The 19,080-nt window shown below is 55.2% G+C and overlaps 1 protein-coding gene across 3 annotated transcripts; it reads right to left on the bottom strand.

Moving 5' to 3' along the window:
* Positions 1 to 2,937: 2,937 nt before the first annotated feature.
* LOC108921572 (guanine nucleotide-binding protein subunit alpha-11) lies at positions 2,938 to 18,311 on the bottom strand. 3 transcript variants are annotated; one of them, XM_018731077.2, is made up of 8 exons: positions 18,176 to 18,311; positions 9,700 to 9,884; positions 9,144 to 9,298; positions 7,691 to 7,819; positions 6,833 to 6,961; positions 4,279 to 4,408; positions 4,038 to 4,191; positions 2,938 to 3,796 (listed from the first exon to the last, which is right to left on the bottom strand). In XM_018731077.2, exons 1-8 carry the CDS (start codon positions 18,309 to 18,311, stop codon positions 3,606 to 3,608), a joined length of 1,209 nt encoding a protein of 402 aa, XP_018586593.1. In that variant the 3' UTR covers positions 2,938 to 3,605. The 3 variants fall into 3 exon arrangements, with proteins under 3 accessions (XP_018586593.1, XP_018586594.1, XP_018586596.1); XM_018731078.1 differs by lacking the exon at positions 6,833 to 6,961 and having other exon boundaries at positions 3,606 to 3,796; XM_018731080.1 differs by lacking the exon at positions 7,691 to 7,819 and having other exon boundaries at positions 3,606 to 3,796.
* Positions 18,312 to 19,080: the final 769 nt, after the last annotated feature.

Below are 19,080 nucleotides of genomic sequence, written 5' to 3'. Positions count from 1 at the left end.
ACTCGACTCCATCACTTACAAACACGTCCCATGTAGTACCAGCAAACACGAACATGATCATATGACGGAACGTGTGATTTCTACCTGCTCTGGGTGAGTGGGGGGGGGTGAGTGTGAGTGCAGAGTTTCGAGCAGAAACGACTCTGATGCTCCTGTTCATTCGTGTAGCTACAGGGAGGAGGTGGCGAAGAAAGGGCTGCGATCCAAATGCCTCGTTCCACCTGCAGTGCTTCAGCACCACGGTAACATCCTTGGCGCACCGTGTCGTGGACACACGCTAACTGAGGTCGCGGCGAAACAACTGACGCTGCAGACGGACCAGCGGAGGCCATAGACCCACGTTTACCTGCAGCTCCGGGGGCGAGCGGTTCGACTTCTGCAAATACTTTGCACCGCGCTGGAGCCTGTAGTGTCAGCGGAACAAATGACCACCTTCACCCACTAAAGAGCAGCAGTTAATGCAGAAAGGATCTCAACATCACCCAGGTGGCTGAAAGCCGAATCCCTCTTTAGTGCAACTGAGGTCTTCAGCGAAGGTTTGGCATTTCGGTTGAACATTCCTGAATGGCAACTAGCGGCGCTCCAAGTACCGTGGTTTACTGTGGCAAAAGCTCACTGTGTGAAAGAACAGAACTCTCTTCTGGTAAATGCCTGTAGGAATCATGGTCCCTGCCTTTCTGCAGGAAGGAAAAGGAAGCAGCACTGTGCGTGTGCGTGCGCGTGCGCGCCTGAGGACGAGTGCACCGGAACTGCCCACTCTCTCTGGCTGTAAAAACCGCGCTGATCAGAGGTAGAGATTCCCTAGGCAACGTGCCCATCGTCCAGCTACAGGGCCTGTTGGACACCTGCAGGTACTGCCATCGTGGGCTAAGAGACAAGCTGGTGCAGCGATGCTCACGTCACTGGTGCGACGTGCCGAGCCCTGCAGCATCCCGAAGAGGAGATGGTGACGCTCCCCGGGCAAATGGGCAACGGAGGACGTGTGAAATTCCGAGTCGAGACGCAACGTTCCCATTGAGGGGACTCAACTGCCCTGGAATCCAATCCCATCCCAGTTTGTCGACCCACGTTCCTCGTGGAGAAGATGAGAAGGCTGCGTGCCCGAAGGCTCCGAGCGCCACGTTCCGGCACGCGCTGCAGTTGATGGCGCAGCGACGCCGTTCTCTGCCTTTGGGACTCTGAAGCCTACGGTCAGAACTGAGGACTGCGGTTCTCAGCAGGACAGGAAGCAGGTGAGAGGAACACGCCAGCAGGATGCCCTGCGTGGCGTGGACACCGGTGGGGTCAGTGCCGCTGTGGCCCTCCTCGTGCCGAAGGAAACACTTCCAGAGAGAGATCGAGAGAGACAGAGAGCGACCTGCTGAGACCACACATGTCACGGAGTCCAAGCTCTCAGCAGGAGATGGACACCGGAGCTGCAGAATCCTGCAGGTGTTCGAACGCGGCGCGGGACATCTTTGCGGTAAAGCACATCGTTGCCAAGAGGGTCACGTCAAAGTCGTTCTCTACCCACAAGTCAGCGTGTGGCACTCGAACGCCGCGATCGATCTGCCGCTCGAGCGGCACGTCCCCCTGTCAACCGCCCCCTTGCGCTCTCGGCGTCTCGCTTAAGTGCCCAAGTAGCCCTTGAGAGGAGCGGGAAGGAGGATTCAGCTCAACCGCGTCGCTGGCAAAACGGCACAAGCGACAAACGTAGAGCGAGGGCAACCGGCCGGGTCACAGGCTGCGAACCCAGTAAAAAATGCGGTGAAACCTCTTCCGCTTCAGAACGGCAGGCAACCGCTGATACGTGACCCGTTTGTCCCCATGTCGACACAAGCACTGCTCCCAAAGAGAAACGAAAAAGAGCAACCGTGTGAAGACGCGAGAGGGAAAGGAGACGTCGCTGTTCTAGTGTTGAGTTCCTTCACAGCCTTTACCCCCCAGCGATATGGGAGCACTTCAATATGAAAGCACACACTACCCTAACACACACCAGGGTCTGGTGCACAAACTACACAATTTATCCCCCTCCCCCCCTTTTTAATCACTTCTATAGCGGAAAAAGGAAACCGTTGTGGTTGCGAGCTGGACTTCTACATGCAGGAGGAGGTCACCGAAGGTCAACAAGGTTCCCGGCGGTTCGGACAACCGCAGTTTAGCCTGCAGGTTTGTTCGCGTCACCTGCTGCTGCTCAGCTTCTCATCCACGTGTGAAACGGTGTGTTCTACTCAACGTCAAAAATGCAAGTTAAAAAAAAAATTAGATCACAGTATCAGTACTATTCTAACTCAAGGAAAAGACACAAAGGAAAATAGTTTTTTGCCAAAGATAGTGTAGCACAGACCTTTTGTACATAACTGTGTGTGTGTATATATTTACACATAAATATACACAAATGACTTGTGCAGACAGCTCCACCCTCACCCCTCCCCCACCCCAGGTCCCTCTGCCAGACACCACGAGTTGAGTGTGGCTGCTCAGGACCCCGGAGGGTCTAGAATGCTGGGTCAGGGTGCCACTCGCTATGTCCCCTCCATCGGGCCGAGGACCAGAACACATCCACCCCGACAAAGTAGTCAGCAGCAAACATTACATTTTGGCAAAAGATCAAAGCTGGAGTGTGGCTCAGAAGGGGGTGGGGGTTGGGGATCGAGTCCAAAACCCTCGCCCTGGTGAACACCCGATACCCACTGCACGCCACTACTCAAGTCGCTCAAATATACACAAGTAAACAGACGCGAAATGAACCCCCAACAGTGCAGGATGTTCAGAAGCGTCTCTGGCTCTCAGACAGAAACTGGGGGAGAGGTGCGCGTGTGTGTGTGTGTGTGTGTGTGTGTGTGTGTGTGTGTGTGTGTGTGTGTCGGGCAATGAGAGCGGGATTTAAACACAAACCCTGCAGCAGGCACTCATCTCTGCCTCAGATGACCTTCCTCTTGCTAAGTGCTGTGTTCATTTTTGGTTCCTGCTACGATACAGGAAGAGGGACAGGAACGCGAGGAGGACTAAGGGACCGGGAGCTGTGTGTTCTGTCACTCGGCCCTCACTCACCGCTGCTGTGCTCGGCACTGGGTTTTACACTGGAGATGAGGCCACTGCCCCTCAGCTTGCTATCCTTCTATATGTAAAAATTTTTTGCACCAGATTTCCCATAATCCTTCAGCAGTCACCCCTGGTTCCTCAGCCTTGTCATCACTGGGCTGCTCCAGCTCCTCCTCCCAAACAAATTGATGCAGGTTCACCATCGCTCAGGCCAAACAGAGGTGCTCAATTTTTGCCATGCTACAAATCTGATGTGTCAATCAAATTCAGGGAGGGGAAGAGGGGACGACTGCTGTTGACTAGACTTTCTGAACAGGCGGAGAGGTGGACTGTGCGGGTGGTAAGGTGGGGGCTCAGGAGGTGGGGCACTGCTCTGTGATGCTGGAATGAAAAACTAGGAGCAGGAGAGGCTGGAGGACCAGGGCTGTAGATGGGTCTTCGGCAATTTGTGTGTGTGTGTCTCTGTGTGTGTGTGTGTGTGTGTGTGTGTGTGTGTGTGTCTGCCTGCAGGGAATGCATGAAAACATGCAAACAGACATGAACTCCTGCACTGTGTGCGCGTGAGTGTGTTGGCTGTCCGCTCACACCAGGTTGTACTCCTTCAGGTTCAGCTGCAGGATGGTGTCCTTGACAGCCGCGAACACGAAGCGGATGTTCTCAGTGTCGGTGGCACAGGTGAAGTGGGAGTAGATGATCTTGTCGCTGTCAGGGTTCAGATCGACAAACATCTTGAGGATGAACTCCCGGGCTGCCTGGGCATCTCTCTGGGGGCCTGGGGTGGTTGAGAAGTGCAACATACAAGAGGAAGCATGAAGGGGCTGAGAGCACCACAGTGCTGAGGTTTAGACCCCACAGACATGGCTCTGCATCAACTGAGCTTTTCTTAGCCCAACTTGTGCAGTTCCCCTTCCTGCCACTAGGGGGATCGCTACCCCAATCAATGCAGGCCAATAATCGGACATCTCCTCACCAGGGTTCGGTGAAAAGGAGCAATAACAGAGACAGCTGCTCACCGTCAAACTCAGGGAAGTAGTCTACCAGGTGGGAGTACATGATCTTCTCCTCTAGAAGGTCCTTCTTGTTGAGGAACAGAATGACAGAGGAGTTCTGGAACCAGGGATATGTGATGATGGTCCTGAAAAGCGCTTTACTCTCCTCCATTCGATTCTGAGACGACACCAGAGCGGAGACTGAAAGCCAGAACGGGGTTACAGAGCCAACGCACACGGCAGAATGACTTTGGGGATCACGCACCTCGTTGTCGGACTCCACCAGGACCTGGTCGTACTCACTCAGCGCTACCAGGAACATGATGGAGGTCACGTTCTCAAAGCAGTGGATCCACTTCCTGCGCTCAGAGCGCTGTCCTCCTACATCGACCATCCTGAGAGGGAAAGGAGTACGAGAGAAGGGCGAGAAGGGACAGGAAAGTACAAAAGAGGTGGTGGCAGGAGAATGCATGGGGCCGAGGGGAAGAGGAAGAGGTGGTGGTAGGAAAGATGTGGAGAGGAACCAGAGGAGGACAGGAAAGCAGGAGAAGGAGCACCAGGGTGTGGAGACACAGTCAGCCAGAATCCAACTTCAGGAACACACGGTCCATCTTATAAGGACCAAAGCCACATTTACTACACATTGGAGACAAAAGTGGAGCGTCCATTCAGCACTCCTCGCTGCGGACCCCCCCCCCCCAACTTCAGAGGTGGGCAACTGGACAAAGCACGGTGTGGGAAGTGTCCTTGGCGAGGAATGGTGGATGGACCCTAAGCAAATGGTCCCCTGGACCAGGTGTCCAGGGTTTGACTCCCACCATGTTCATTTGTTTAAAACAAAACCAGAATCAGTAAAATCCCACAGAAGGACAAGTCTCACTGCCACCCAGAGCACATGTGTTGTTAAGGAAGAGCACACATCCACTTGACTAGTGCTGCCTTGGTTCTGCAGGACCAGTCCACATCAGTCTGCTCAGTTGGGACACTATCTGCACACTTGCACTTGTCCTTCTGATTTGTCTTTGAATCCATCAGGGCAGAGAAGCATCCCATCGTCCCAGTTTTATTAACGTCAAGTTACAGTGAGGATTTTAGCTCAGCCTCGCGTGTAGCTGTCGGGAAGGAGGAATGCATGGAGAAGAACCTGATCCCAAACTGCCTCGCTCCACTTGGAGTGAATGCTTCTCCACCACCAATGCATTCAAGTAGCCGAGCGGAGCCCGGTGGTTAGCGGAGCCGTCCTGGTACTCCCAGTCCAGCTGGCAGGCAGGCGGGAGGGAGGCCCAGGAGGCACGTCGACCCATCGACCCGTCCTTCCCCAGTGAGTGTGCGCAGCACAAGCCAAGCAGCGTGTGAAAAGGTGTGGCATTCAGAGAGTAGGTGGGGGGAGGGGGCAGTAGCAGAGGGCACCTCTGGAGGTCCTTTCCACTTCTTTGTCCAAGGTCGACTGTCCTGACAGCAGGAAGCGTGCCACACTGTCATCTTCAGGACCATCACCCTTCGGTTGTCTTTCCAAAGAGACGGCGGAGCTAAACGCGACCCCTTATACGGGGGGTACTGAACGGAGCGCGCTCAGAGCAGAGTGCGGGACACACCCCCACAGTCCATCTACAAGTGCTCCATTCGCTGCAACGCAGTTTGGGGCCACAGCTCTAGGTGTGACTGAGGTCTCTCTTGCCGCTGCATGATGTTAGATAGGAATATTAACATATTGAACCAGCAACCTTTAGTCTGGAAAACCCACTTATGCGACTTGCTGAGCCCATTTTTAGCTCCTATAAGAGCGCGATCAGCATTTCCTCGCAACAGCCCATCGTTGTCACTTTGCCCACGTCGTATACGGGAGCACATCCCATGTACGCGGCGCCCCCTGTGGGTGTCGCAACACTGCCCCCTTTGCCGCTGCCGTATCCTGGGTGTCCGCAAGGGGCGCCGACAATCAGAGTCCTAACCAGCGAGGCCCCTCCAGGAACGGCTGCCCAAAATAAAGCTCCTTCATATGAGGCGACCTCGTTTCCTGTTGCGAGGCTCACTGACCTACTTACGGTGGACGAGCGCGGCGATGTAGGACGAGCCGAGCTCAACCGAGCAATAAAAATCCTCCTCTTCCCAACTCCGGCAAGGAGGAACACGCCGGCACTCCTTTTCCTCCCGGCAGATGTGCAACAGCGAAGCGGATCGCACTTCCTGCTGAGCTGCCCTTTGTGCGATTAGCATAACCTGCCTTCTAGTTTTGCACCTTCTTCACGTTGTCCTTAATCTGACCTGCGTCCTTCAAGTGAACGCGCGGCTTTGTGTGGCTCCCTGCGGACCGCTCCGCACACATGGCTTTGTACCCATCCTCCCCACCGGCCTTGACCACCAAGGCCCCCTTGCGCACGACCGCACCATCTCCCGCCAGCCTGATAAAAATGCGCCCGCTGTCCCTGCGTGAACCCAGCCCAGGTGGACCCTCGTAGAGCATCCTCTGGGGGCAGGAAGGGCCGGGACAACATGTGCTCGAGAGCAGACGAGTAAAGTGCGAGGAGGTTTGGAGACGCTGGAAGATCAGTTTATATGGGTAGCGGAAACACTTTTGGACGCGTTGGGATTGCATTATAAAATCAGGGCAAAAAAAAAGACAAAAAAAAAAAAAAAAACACAAAAAACCATATACATTGCTTAACAACGATATGCAGTGTCCCACCATTTCATTGGAGGAACTGAAAGCCTAAAAGACTGAAATATACAGAAGTACACAAATAAAGGAGCTGCATTCATCAAGGCACAGACGTCACAAATAGAACAACTAAAGGACGCAAACTGCGGGCATCTTCTACCTGAAAATGATGCTTTGCAAGTCGAACGGGTACTCAATGATCCCTGTGGTCGGAATGCGAACCCTAAGTACATCCTGTTGGGTCGGCAGATAGGACGGGTCGGCGATACGATCCACGTCGCTTAGATAGCTACAAACAGGGAGAGATACAGGAACACAAGATTGAAGCAAGACAGCAGTTAGGAAACAGCACAAGTCGTCTCCTGGAGCTCGCGCTTCCGTCCCGTCCTGCGGCTCAGCCACGCCACGTGGTTCAGGGTGGTCTCTGTCCGCCCCCCTCCCACCTCACCCCACCTCAGCCCAGCCTCAACCAGGAAGTGGACACTGAGCCGCCTGACAGCCTGACCCCTTGCAGGCCACAAAAGCGGACCTTTAACTCACATTCAAGTCGCTGAGAGACACCTAGCGAGACTCTGCGAAACAAACCAAACACTTGACAGCATCGCGCATCTGACCGCTGATGCTGCTCAGAACATCCCGTTTCAACTTCGGGATTTAAGAGTTTGCCGTCTGCCAATTTTCATCCCACATTGTTGGGAAATTCTCCAAGCCATGTTGCTTTATTTTGTTTTTTTTTTTTCTTTTCATGGCTTCAGCAACGACCGAGTTAAAAGACTAGAAGGATCTCCTTCAGATTCGGGAAGCAGAGTTTCAGCTGGCGGAAATTCACTGAACCGGGCGCGTCTCGGGCAGGAAGTGTGTGGCGAGACACAGCGTCTGCGCAGCTGCACAGTCGAGTTGATGCAGGCTCAGAGCACAGGCTGTCAGGAGGCTCCATGGACACGAGGACAGTGGCAAGAGCAGGGGGCAGCAGCAGTGGCGGCGGCGGCAGCAGCAGCACCGAGTTCTGCTCCGATACCTGAACATTATATTCTCCAGGTCAAAGGGGTACTCAATGATGCCGGTAGTGGGCACTCGAACCCGCAGCACATCCTGCTGGGTGGGGATGTACCCCGGCGAAGATATACGCTCTATATCATTAAGGTAGCTGTGGAATGAAGGTGGTGGTAAGTGCACACAAACAACACAACCTCATGTGCACATCTACATCAAAAGAAACAAGGTACAACAGCGGTATTTTTACAACACTGCACTGGTAATACACAGTAAGTCGGACTCCATTATCATAAAACTCGGAAAGAAACGGCTGACAGGCAAAGCTCTGGAAGCGGGAGCAGAGGGTGCAGACATGTGCTGTACTCTGTGGACCAGCCGTTCAGTCATTCCTTGCATTACCGGAATGGTTTGACAGTGAGCTCCGTCCTGCCGGAAGCACCGGAACCTTCCGCCTGGGCGACACACACCACCAGCCAATCGGACACGTCCGTGGGACAGAACCCCTGCAGCGGCGTGGCTGTGGCGCTAACCTCACAGCCCACACAGCTGCTTTGAGATGGTGTGGTCGCTTGCCCTGGACGCACGATCCGGAACCGGGCTCGCCGCACTCCTGCGCACACATCCGTCTTTGTCCCACTTTCCCCGTCTTAGAGGAAGTGTGGCCCGATTGGCTGAGCAGGACTCCCCAAAGAGAGGCTAGCTACCCTGCGATTGGTTCACAGCACAAGCAGGACTGACCTAGTACAGGAGAGAGAGCCCACCGACACTCGACAGCAAAGAGGAATTATGAGAACCTCCACCTCCCCAAACTCCGGTGCCGCCATCACCGCGCTGCACATGGAGGGAGACAAGCTGCGGCCGAAGGTGTCCTGTAAGAGGAGACGCATAAGCGCCTCTGCCAGAGGTTACTCTGGATAAATGGTCTGACATAAGTTCCTGAAGACCTCCTACTTTGCAGTGTTGAGCAATCAGTCCCACCCCGACCTGACCTCTGACCGACAGACACTGCAGCGCCTGCAGCAGAGGCTGAACAGACCTCGTCTTCCTTCCACAGGAACTTAAGCGATGAGGTACCAGTAGAGGATGCGAAAGGGAGACGACACCCAAAACGCTGTTTGAACAAGGCAGTTGAAGGTCACCCACACTGCGGGGGCGGCGTACAGAAGATGGCAGCAGGAGATGTGTTTGTAAGCGTGCAGAGCAGCTCTGAACCTGCCTGGGGCAACTGCCTGTACCTGGAGAGCCTCGCGCAGGATTCCAGGGCAAGGACAGCGCTGGCCGTCCTCCTTCTCCTCCAAGCTCCTCCAGAATGCCGCACGGCCAAATGCTCATGCTTTCCGCTGCCGTTTAAAGGCTGCTAATCCCAGGAAGAGGAACGGCAGCATGCAGAAACCTTCACGGTCCAGAACCACGAGCAGCACTCGGTCTACCTGCCCCTCCCAGCCGCTCCAAGCCCACCCCAGCCCTAGACTTACTATTTGGTGGAATCTGAGAGCTGGTACTCTCGCCGGCGGTCGTACGCCTCCTGGATGCCAGGGTCCGCCCAGAGCATTTTCACCGCGTTGACGTAGGGCTGCTCGAAGGAAGTCACCTTCTCGATGTCCACCTCTTTCACCAACATGGCATTGGACTGGCAGCGAGGAGATAAGAGAGTCACCGCCCTGACGGCTCCCCGCCAGTCGCGCTCGGTGCCCCACGCGTGGCTTCCTGCTGCAAACTTGCATCCGCTAATCTTACAGCAAACTCCAGTACCTCGGGGCTTTCACATGTAAACTTTACTCAGGAATGACCGTTAATCTAGAATCCTTAAAGGCCATTATTCACCCACACAGGGAACTATGTGGTTAAGGACCTATGAATACAATTAAAAGGTTTCCAGGTCAGACCCCAGGAGAGGGATTACGGTCGTTTCCTTGAGCCCCATCACACACCTACACTACTTCGGGAAGCGAATAACTGTACAACGACACACAGTACAACATTCCCTCCATGTGGAATTTGTGGACACGTTCATGCCTGCGGCACCCTCACCTTGTTCTGCTCATACTTGTACTGGATCTTGAGGGTTTCCATAGCGCGAATCATGGACTGCATGGAGGTGAAGATGTTCTGGTAGACGAGCTTGGTGAAGCCCCGCTTGTCCTCATCCGTGTATCCGGTCCCATGGATGATGCGCATCTGCTTGATGAAGGTGCTCTTCCCGCTCTCACCCGTCCCTGAAGGGCAGCAAGCAAAGAAGGTCGGTGAAAGACGCCTCCGGAGACAGAACGCAAGAACCCCAACCAGGGCCCTAACCGCTCAGAAGCTCGTCTTGGGCGTTGCTCTGCGTGCAGCGGGACACATGTTCGCTTCGAGGGGGCTTGAGCAGCACCCAGCAGACTGTGCGGCTGTCATTTCAGCAAACGGTTAAACAGGCCACGCAGCAGCAATGAGAAAGTAGGAAAGTGGCCTTCCGACAGGCTAATTGCCCACCGCCAGCATCCCCACATACCAGCGCTGACGGACTGACGGAAGCCACGACCTCTGGTGCAAGAAAACACCAACTGTTTAACCTTTGCTTTCTTCCTCGCTTGTACCAATTAGAGCATTTTTGCAGTTTTACTGCACACGCTCCCGCCGTGAGAGGGAGGCATCGGGTGCCGATTTCAAGATGGGACCTGGGCTCCTCCACATTGCCGAACACACAAAGCCACCTGCACAGGGGACGGGGGGGGACAAGGGACTGCTGCCATTTCCTGGACGCTTCAGGTCGGCGGTGCCATCAGCAGGACCACGCAGGTCGGCACACGGATCAGGCTACTGGGTTTGCGGGATGCGACTGAGGACGGCGAAGCAAGACCGTGGCTGTACCAGACACCTTGCTGTTGGACATCTAGAAAAGACACAGCAGCTTCTATGTTAACGAAGAATAAGCTGCACAGCTCAGATCTGCGTGCGCATGTTCATGTGTGTGCGCGCGCGCGTATTACATAATCAATGTAACCCACAGTGCTTACTAAATACGGTGAGCTCGAGCACTGTGTGAACCTGAGGAACACAAGCGCTGGCTTATGTAAGGATCCCAAAACAACAAACGGTGATCTGCGCAGAGCCGGCGTAGCGTTCGCACAACCGTAGGGAAACGCCAGCGATGCTCATCGCACCACCTTGGTCCCTGCTGGGTACTCGAACCCCCTCCCCCAGCATACCGGAGGCGTCGAATGGACACCTTGAATGGAAACTGGGATCTCTGCGCAGCCATAGCCGCTTCCCCTCACGATATTAAACATATCCCGTGGCCACAGCAGCAGAAATGCACAGAAGCTCCTATGTTCGTTTTGGCTCATCACCACCTTCAATCGGGAGGGAAGGGGAAAGCAGAAGAGGGTGGGATATTTAATAGCTACTGCTCACCAAAGGGGACAGAACCAGGAGGTAGTGGCCTTTCTGCTTGTTGCCACAGAGGCATGCAGAAGGTCAAAAGGAACACTACTACTGTCCCCCAGCCCCCAGCAGACAAGGCTTGTTCGGCGATCACAGCCAGGCCTGGCTATTCTTCACGTTTCGCCGTTAAGCACCTTGATCTGCCAGGTTCAGCCGCTTCGCCCGAGATACGGTGTAGCTTCTTGACAACCGAACCTAGCGATCAAGGGACCGCCCTGTCCGTTCAGGACAGCAGCCGAAGGATTGCGGAGCAGGTCCCGCGCACCAAGGACGGCCGGAACACACAACGCGAAGCACCTGACTGCTTTCCCTCTCACGACAATGAGCCATAAACGTGCAACAGCAGCCAACTGTTGGCAGAAACTGCACAGCAAATAGAAAAGGGCCCGATACCAAATATTTGCAGTGCGAGACACGCACGCACCTACGTTTGGCGTCTGAAGTCACAGCTATTTCAGTCACCATGGCAACCCTTTGTTTCGTGAAGACAGTAAACATGATTTTGACTGTACAGGCGGCCACAGCAGCTTGTCTCCTAACCATGTCGTCACCATCTTTCCGTACGTGAAAAACGCAGTGGAAAATGTCCAAGTTAAAGGGAACTTGCAGGAAACGTTCGCAGGACAGGATGCGACCAAGGGTCCGTTCAAGGCATCTCAGGCTACTGCTTCATGCGTTTCACCTGACTGCGTAGGGTCAGCTGAAGGTTAAGATAAACCTTGCTTACATCCAACTGCTGGTTCAGTTCAAGTCTGGACCGACATCAGTTCTGATTAACAGACCGTGGTGCTTTGAGCCTCTCTGACAGGGACCCTGAAAACACTGACCATCCACACCTCCACTTCCACCCAGGGCCATAACAGGAGGATCCGGGGGGGGGGGGGGATCTCACTCGGTGCATATGAAATGTAACCCCTTCCATGCTGATGTAGGCAGCGCGTTCCTTCCGCATCAACCTGCTCACATTTACAGCGCATTTACCCGAGTGGCAGGGGTAAGGAGCATGCCAGTCTGGCACCTAAACAGACCAGGCCTGCACAAGAACGGACCCGTTCAGATCAACTCGACTCCTTTCACCGACTTACCAATAAAGCATAAAGTGAGTGCGTTAAAAATTTGCCCACTTTCAGAGGCTTCACGCAATAAGAATTTATGGCGCCTTGCTGCCATCCTGCCCCTCTCCCAAGAACCCACAGCCCTCCACAAGGTGAGCTCTGGTCTGGAGAGGTGACGAAAGCACATCCTCCAGCTCGACAGCGCAGGAATTACCTTCGGTGCCCGACGCACAAACGCACGCACGCACGCAGGGGTGCGAGCTGGACGAAAGGCAGGCAGGCGCTGCAGCACGCCGTTCGGAGACACGGAGCGCTGTGTAGGAGGTGGAGGGATTTAAAAACCACGTTGCCTTAGAGACCATCCTGAAAAGCCTGGAACCCAGCAGATGAGCCCTGCTAACAGATCACGGCGTTCAGCTCGCAGATCAATCTGGATCAGCACCAAGGACCAGGCAGCAATGTAGGGCAGGCAGCACTCGAACCCGGGGACTGCAGACAGTGCACGTTCTAATACCACAGGAGTAAGCGTACACATTTCCATCGCCCCATCCTCCTCAGAGAGCCATAAACACTGTGCCATACTGTACACCCCCACAGTCACCGTCACTGCGGTCAAGAGCCTGAGCAGCGGGACACCTTCGTTTCAGCTCCTTGCGTGCGCTAAATAAGCGTGAGGCCAACGAGAAATATGGGCCTTTGCTACTAGCTGCAGCTGCGCGCAGCGAGATCCCTCGGACGCATCTGCCGAGCGGTGCTCCAACGCCACGCTGCGCGCGGCACCTCGAGCGTCAAACCGCCATTTGCATTGCGGTGAGCCACATGCAAAACACCTCGAGTGAACCATTCGGATCGAGCGATAAGCGATGGTTTGCACCTTCCTCCCTCTCGTATAACTGCATGGGTGCAAACGAAAAGTCAAATCTGGGCCGGAAAGGCTACACCGACACCGTAACTGTTACCGCATGCAGTGACCATCTGACCCAAGTCACACAGTGGGGACAGGACAGAAAAGAAGAAGTGACAGCAAAATTTTAAGTTTCACCATATTGTTACATCAACGACAGTGGTATGAAAGAACTTTGAGACCCTTCAAACGGACAGAACTGGGTGAGCAAAAGGGGTTTGGCTGCTTCCCCCCAACACAGCGCAGCACTTCCTCGCTCGAAGAGGCCACGCTGCCCTGACCTTTGGCGGGGGGGGGGTGTCACGAGATGCCTAAGATCAGCCTCAAACCAAATAGATCACCTTTGAGGTAAAAAAAAAAAAAAAAAAAACACGAGTCAGTTGCTGTGACCAGGATCGGTTCCTTCTCCTCAAGCTCCAAAAGGACCTTGACAACTTCAGGCCTGTTCGAGGAGATCAATCCTAGAGGAGAACTTGGGCGTCTGAAGCGCGACGCAGCACCGCCTTTTCAACCACACACACCTGAAACAACGTGTGAGATGTACGCAGCACTAGATGCTGCTCCATACTGCTGAGCAAAGTCCCCAAGCGACCCAGGTAGCAGAACGGCCCCCTGGGATATAAGGATTTGACCGGTCCCCCCTCCCCCATTAGGTACCCCCTTACTGCACCTCAACTACCAACGGACAAGAGCGCTGCGGGAACCAGGCACCCTGACCCAGTTCTCCAAATGGACCCTGGTGATACCCAGCCGTGCTCGGGACCCACACCAGGTGGCCACTAGGTCCACGGGGGACCCCCCTGCTGGGGCCACAGCTGTCAGATGCACCAGGCCAACCCAACCTTGAACCTCCTGAGTGCGGAAATGCTCCTCTCCATACTCAATCCTTGACTGGATCTCCACCAGCCTCCTCATGTAGAGCTGCAAGGGCCTCACCTGAGGCCGCCCGACTGCTCTGACTACTCTGCTGGACATCACGGAGCATGGGGACAAGCGACAACCCACATTTTCACTGTCACCGGAGAGAGCCGCTCTTCTAATGGCACGTAGTTGAGGTACGGCAGCAAGGCGGTGAGGACGAGTCCGGTACACGCCGCTGTGACGCCATCGGGCGAGAAAGGTCCAGGACAGGCGAGTGTCCAGCAGCAGTGCCGGCAGCATTTCTCCCCCACGCAGGAGGCGCCGAGAGGAGCGGAGCAACAGGGAAATAACAGTAGTGTGGCATGAGAAGGAGGACTGAGGGTGTGCCGAAGATTAAACAGGCTTTTCAGAAAAAGCACCTAAACCGGTACGGCTAAGTGTGTCACCTCACATGGAGAGGGAGAAAAAGCACTCAGCCAGAACAAACCGGTCTGATCGCGGCCCCACTGTGGACATAGCGCTCGGATCCTCTCCTCTCGACACGGAAACACGGTCCACCCGCAGTCACATTACCGGCACACGATCGCAGCACCCCGAACGCCGTCAAACCTTTGCGGTCGAAGGCTCTCAGAACCTCGTGTCGGACATTCCTGATCCTAGCCCTGTGCAGACCCGCAGCAAAGCGCCCCCCACCCCCAGTCTCCGAGGGAGCCCAGTGGACTAAAACCAGTGCTATTTATACCAGCATTCAGGGGGCTGCAGCCCAGAAGGGTCATGCAGGGCACCTTCAAGTTCTTCAAGGAGAACAGGGAGGCTGGGAAGTGGGGGTGTTCAGCTTGCAGCTCCCAGGAGTCCCCTCTCCTCCCAAAACACTCGTCCCAAACACCCACACAGCCCACAGTGCTGCAGAGATGGAAAAGAAAAAACCCCAAAGATGGTGAACATCTGAGAACAAGGTAAAGGACCAGAGGGGTGGGGAGCAGGTGGTGCTGCAAGACGTGTAGGATCTGAATGACCTTGTGGGGCCCACCACGCTGCCCCCAACACATGAAGGCGGTACTTTGAGCAAAGGTACTACAGCAGGAGGTGGGATTTGAACCTGTGACCAAAAAGCAGCAGTTCTAATCACTACAGCACCTGCTAGTACTTTTTAGGAACCAGCAGTCAGATGGAACTGGACCACAGCTATTAAAATGGTTGGGCACGGTCCAAACCGCAAAGCCACGTAATAGCTGAACCACGGGACAGAGACCCGCTTTGGTCAACTCAAACACGTTCGGTCCGGTGCGTAAAAGAGCAATGGAGGGAGATGAACCGCACAAAACACCGACGTCATTCACGTCGAACGTCTTGGGACCATTTTCAGTTCGACAAGTACGATGTCCGAATGACCGCGTTTTCCATGTAGAAAGAGATAAAACCCAGACAGCGATCTGTGCGCTCAACTTGTTTTTCTGCCCAAACCTGTACAGAAAGGTGCCAACAAGTGCCAGGTAAATGTGCACTGGAAGAGAAAGCAAAACAGCGCGTTTAGTTTGACTTGTGTCCGACTGTGAATCGGCACCAGGTCTCTCACACACACACACACACACACAGTTCCCAGTGTACCGGACAGGCACGGTCAGTGGCAGCGCCATTCGTCTCCTTCTCCAGCACGACGAGCCTCCGGCTCACTGAGGAGTTCATTTAGGAAACACAGCAGGGTGTGTTTTGACCAAGTACGGTGAATCCCGCCGTTCTGAGCCATTCTGTGACCAGATATGGGGGTGGGGTAGACACCCGGGTCACAGCTGGAGAAGGGGAGGGGTGGGTGCAGCTAGGCAAGGGGGTGGGCAAGGAGCACCAGAAGAGGATCCTTAGCAGTCTGAACTTTGCAGCTGTGATTGAGGAACAGCACCGATGACCTAAGGACAAGGAGTCGGGAACCTTCTACTCAAATTTGTGCAAGTGATGAAGCTGACGGGATGGGGCGCTTCTCTCTCAGAGCTCATCTTCAGAAGATCGAGACCACTACAGGGCCTCAGGTGCTTGAAGTTCCTCAGGCACGACACACACCAAGAACAGGACGGTCGCACAGCCCGACACCACACGCGCTGCTTCTCCGGCAGCGCCGAACTTCCAGCTTCTTCCGTAAGAGTTCAGCTGGAAACCTGTTCCTCACAGCAAGCAGACATGAACACCACAGGGCGTTCAAAGCCCAGAGAGCCAGCAGAAGCACTGCATGCTGGGTGGTGGGACACTCCGGGGGGGGGGGGGGGGGGGCACCAGCTGAACTCACAGAGAGGGGACGGTGAACGTCGATGTCCACTGTGGAAACCCTGCTCAATCAGTAACCCTTTAAACACTGGAGACGTTTAACAAAGCCCATTAAGGAGATTAAGCCGGCCTAAGACGACTTATCTGGGTTTATCCTAACCGCATTACACACACACACACACACAAATTATTACAAAAAAAGTGCATCATTTAACTGACTCCTTTGCCCCAGACAACTTACAATGCTAAATCGCATGTACAGCGACTGACCCGTTCCCACATCTGGGCAATTTACTGTATTCAGGGTAAGTGCCCTGACGAAAGGTACTGCAGCAGGAGACAGATTCGAAAGAGGGTTCTTTGAGCGCAGCCCCAACCGTAGCGGAATCGAATCTGGTGCTCCACAATGGCCACCTGGTGCTCCACAATGACAAGTGGAAGATCCTGCTCGCGCCGAAGATCCACACAAGAGAGCAAGAAGCCATGTCCAGGTGCGTCGTTTCAGGTGCGCGACCTGGAGATGCCGACTTGTGGCGAGATGAACCCTAACCGTGGCAGTACGCGCAAGCCTTTCCCCGTACTCGTGAACGTCATCGTTTCTGACGCTCAAACTACGTGGCCCGACAGAGAGGAGTTTCACCGCACCGGTCACGGGGGCCAAAAGGTGGTGAGGCTCCAGAAGCCCAGTTCCACACGAGTTCCCTCATCTAATCACTCCCTTAATTGGAGCAGCGCTGCTTTCCCTGCCTCCCGTCCCGAATTACGCCAAGCGCTTGAAGTCACTTTTTAGGATTATAGGCCACGGGCTCCGGCGAACCTCCAGCCACCCAGGCCACCCTTTACGAGCTGCGTACAGAGCCGAGCCGTACCGCGTTACGTCCGTTTGGAAGAGCGGGTGCACCTTCGTCAAATAACACCTTCTACGCACAAGATATGAGAGAGAGCCGTTTGCGTAGTTCTACCTGCCAACGTTTAGCGATTTAACTTCCAACAAGGAACTGACAGCTGAAGCCCACGTCTGTCCAGAAGCTGCTGGCTCTGCTCCATGTAGAGTAACCCAAAAAAAAAAAAAAAAATAAATAAATAAAAATCCCTGCACGCAGCTATACAAATTGCTCCAGTTTTCCCCCCCACTTAAAACGTGTGGAAAAGTGGCGTTTCCCAGAAGCTGCTCAGCGACACTCTCGGCCCACAGCTTCCTGCTTCTCAGCAAGCGCTGGCCGGCGTCTCTTCATCGAGAGACGCACAAACGCCACAAACCCCTGGACGCGGACTTCGAGAGGACCGCCTCACCGATGACCGGAAAGCGGCAACGTTTCAAAATTCGCTCTCTGCTCGAAAGCAAACCGTTCTCATCCCGAGATACTCAACCAGGCCACAGAAACGAAGCCCGTTCCCCCAGGAGCAGAGTAAATTTACCAGACATTTAGCCAGAGTATTAGAATAGTTCAAGTATTGGGGACATTGAGGAACATCCCAGCTCTTGTGCAGCACTTTAGGGGACAGTTTCTAGTCCTCCACACAGACACCTGCAGCAGCAGCTGGGGGGGGTTGGGGGTATTAAATGGAGAATTTTCCAAGTCCATCACATCCCCGCTCTGCTACCTGTCAAAAAAAAAAAAAAACAACAGAAATCCCCTAACTGATCAGTTCTGCAGCAGGGGGGAACCGAACCAACAACCTTCCGGACGCACAGTGGTGTCCGATGGCAGCGGAGGAGGAGATGCAAGAGCGACAGCTCGTGAGACAGCTCGTGAACGGAGAGATCGATGGAATCGATTGATGTGATCAGGTATCGGAGCTCCCCGTTTGGCTGCGGACCCTTTTTCCCCAGCAGGCTGCAGGTCCCCTGTCCGCCGCGCGCACACACACACACACACACACACACTGTGCACATGACACTCCTGTCACATTCACATGTCACGAGCCCTTCTTCTGACACACACACCGACGACACTTTTACCCCACTTTACCCCACCTGTGTCCCACTTCCGACACGCGGCCCTACCGAGCAGCAGCAGCTTGAGCTCCCGCCGCGCGTCGCGCTTGTCCCGCCGCAGCTGCTTGTCGATCTCGGCGTTGATCCGCTTCGACTCCTTCGCCTCTTCGCTCAGGCAACAGGCCATCATGGACTCCAGAGTCATCACCCCGGCTCCCGGCGGCACCGCACCGCCTACGCAGCGCTACCCCGGTGCTCGGGTGTGTGTGTGTGTGTGTGTGTGTGTGTGTGTGTGTGAGCGACTCGTGTGAGAGAGAGTGTGTGTGTGTGTGTGTGTGTGTCTGGGGGGAGCCGCGCGCGGCTAGTGAGCCTGGGCGTCGGATCGGGGGCCCCGGATCCCCGTCCTCGAGTAGTGTCCTCAGGCCGGGCGGAGTGGCGCCTCTCCCGGGCGCCGCTCTCACAGCAGTTGGGCGAGGAAGCCGTGGGGCGCAGAAGCCGGAGCCGAGGAGCCTCAGCAGGAGGACCGTAGGAGCAGCAGCAGTAGCAGCAGCCGGAGGCCCTGCCGCGACCGCTCTCCCGCCAACGCCTTCCTTCGCCAGTCACACAGCCGACGCGGCCGAGCAAATGACACCCAGCCGGCAGCCCTCGCAGGCGGGTCCCCGCCGCCGCCGCCCGCTGCCGCCGCTGCTGCGCTGCTCCGACGAGCGTATGGCTGCGCTTCTAGCGACGCGGGTGGCAGAGACGACGCCGGGACGAACGGGGCTGCAGCCGCATCCGCGCCCTGCTTCTGTCTGTTCTGTCTCTTTTTTCCCGCGTGTCGTGTGGCTCACGCCGCCCACCGGCCGGAACGAGTCGACTCGAGTCCGCGGAACGGAACGCCCGCCTCAGGCTCAGCGACGGAGGAGCGCGGCGGGGAGAGGCGCGCCCATGAGCCTGCTGCTGGGCAGGGAAAAGATGAGACGGCGCGGCTCACC

The sequence above is a fragment of the Scleropages formosus genome, chromosome 25 (genome assembly GCF_900964775.1).
Source record: "Scleropages formosus chromosome 25, fSclFor1.1, whole genome shotgun sequence".
Lineage (NCBI taxonomy): Eukaryota > Metazoa > Chordata > Actinopteri > Osteoglossiformes > Osteoglossidae > Scleropages > Scleropages formosus.
This window is presented reverse-complemented; position numbering and strand designations above follow the sequence as displayed.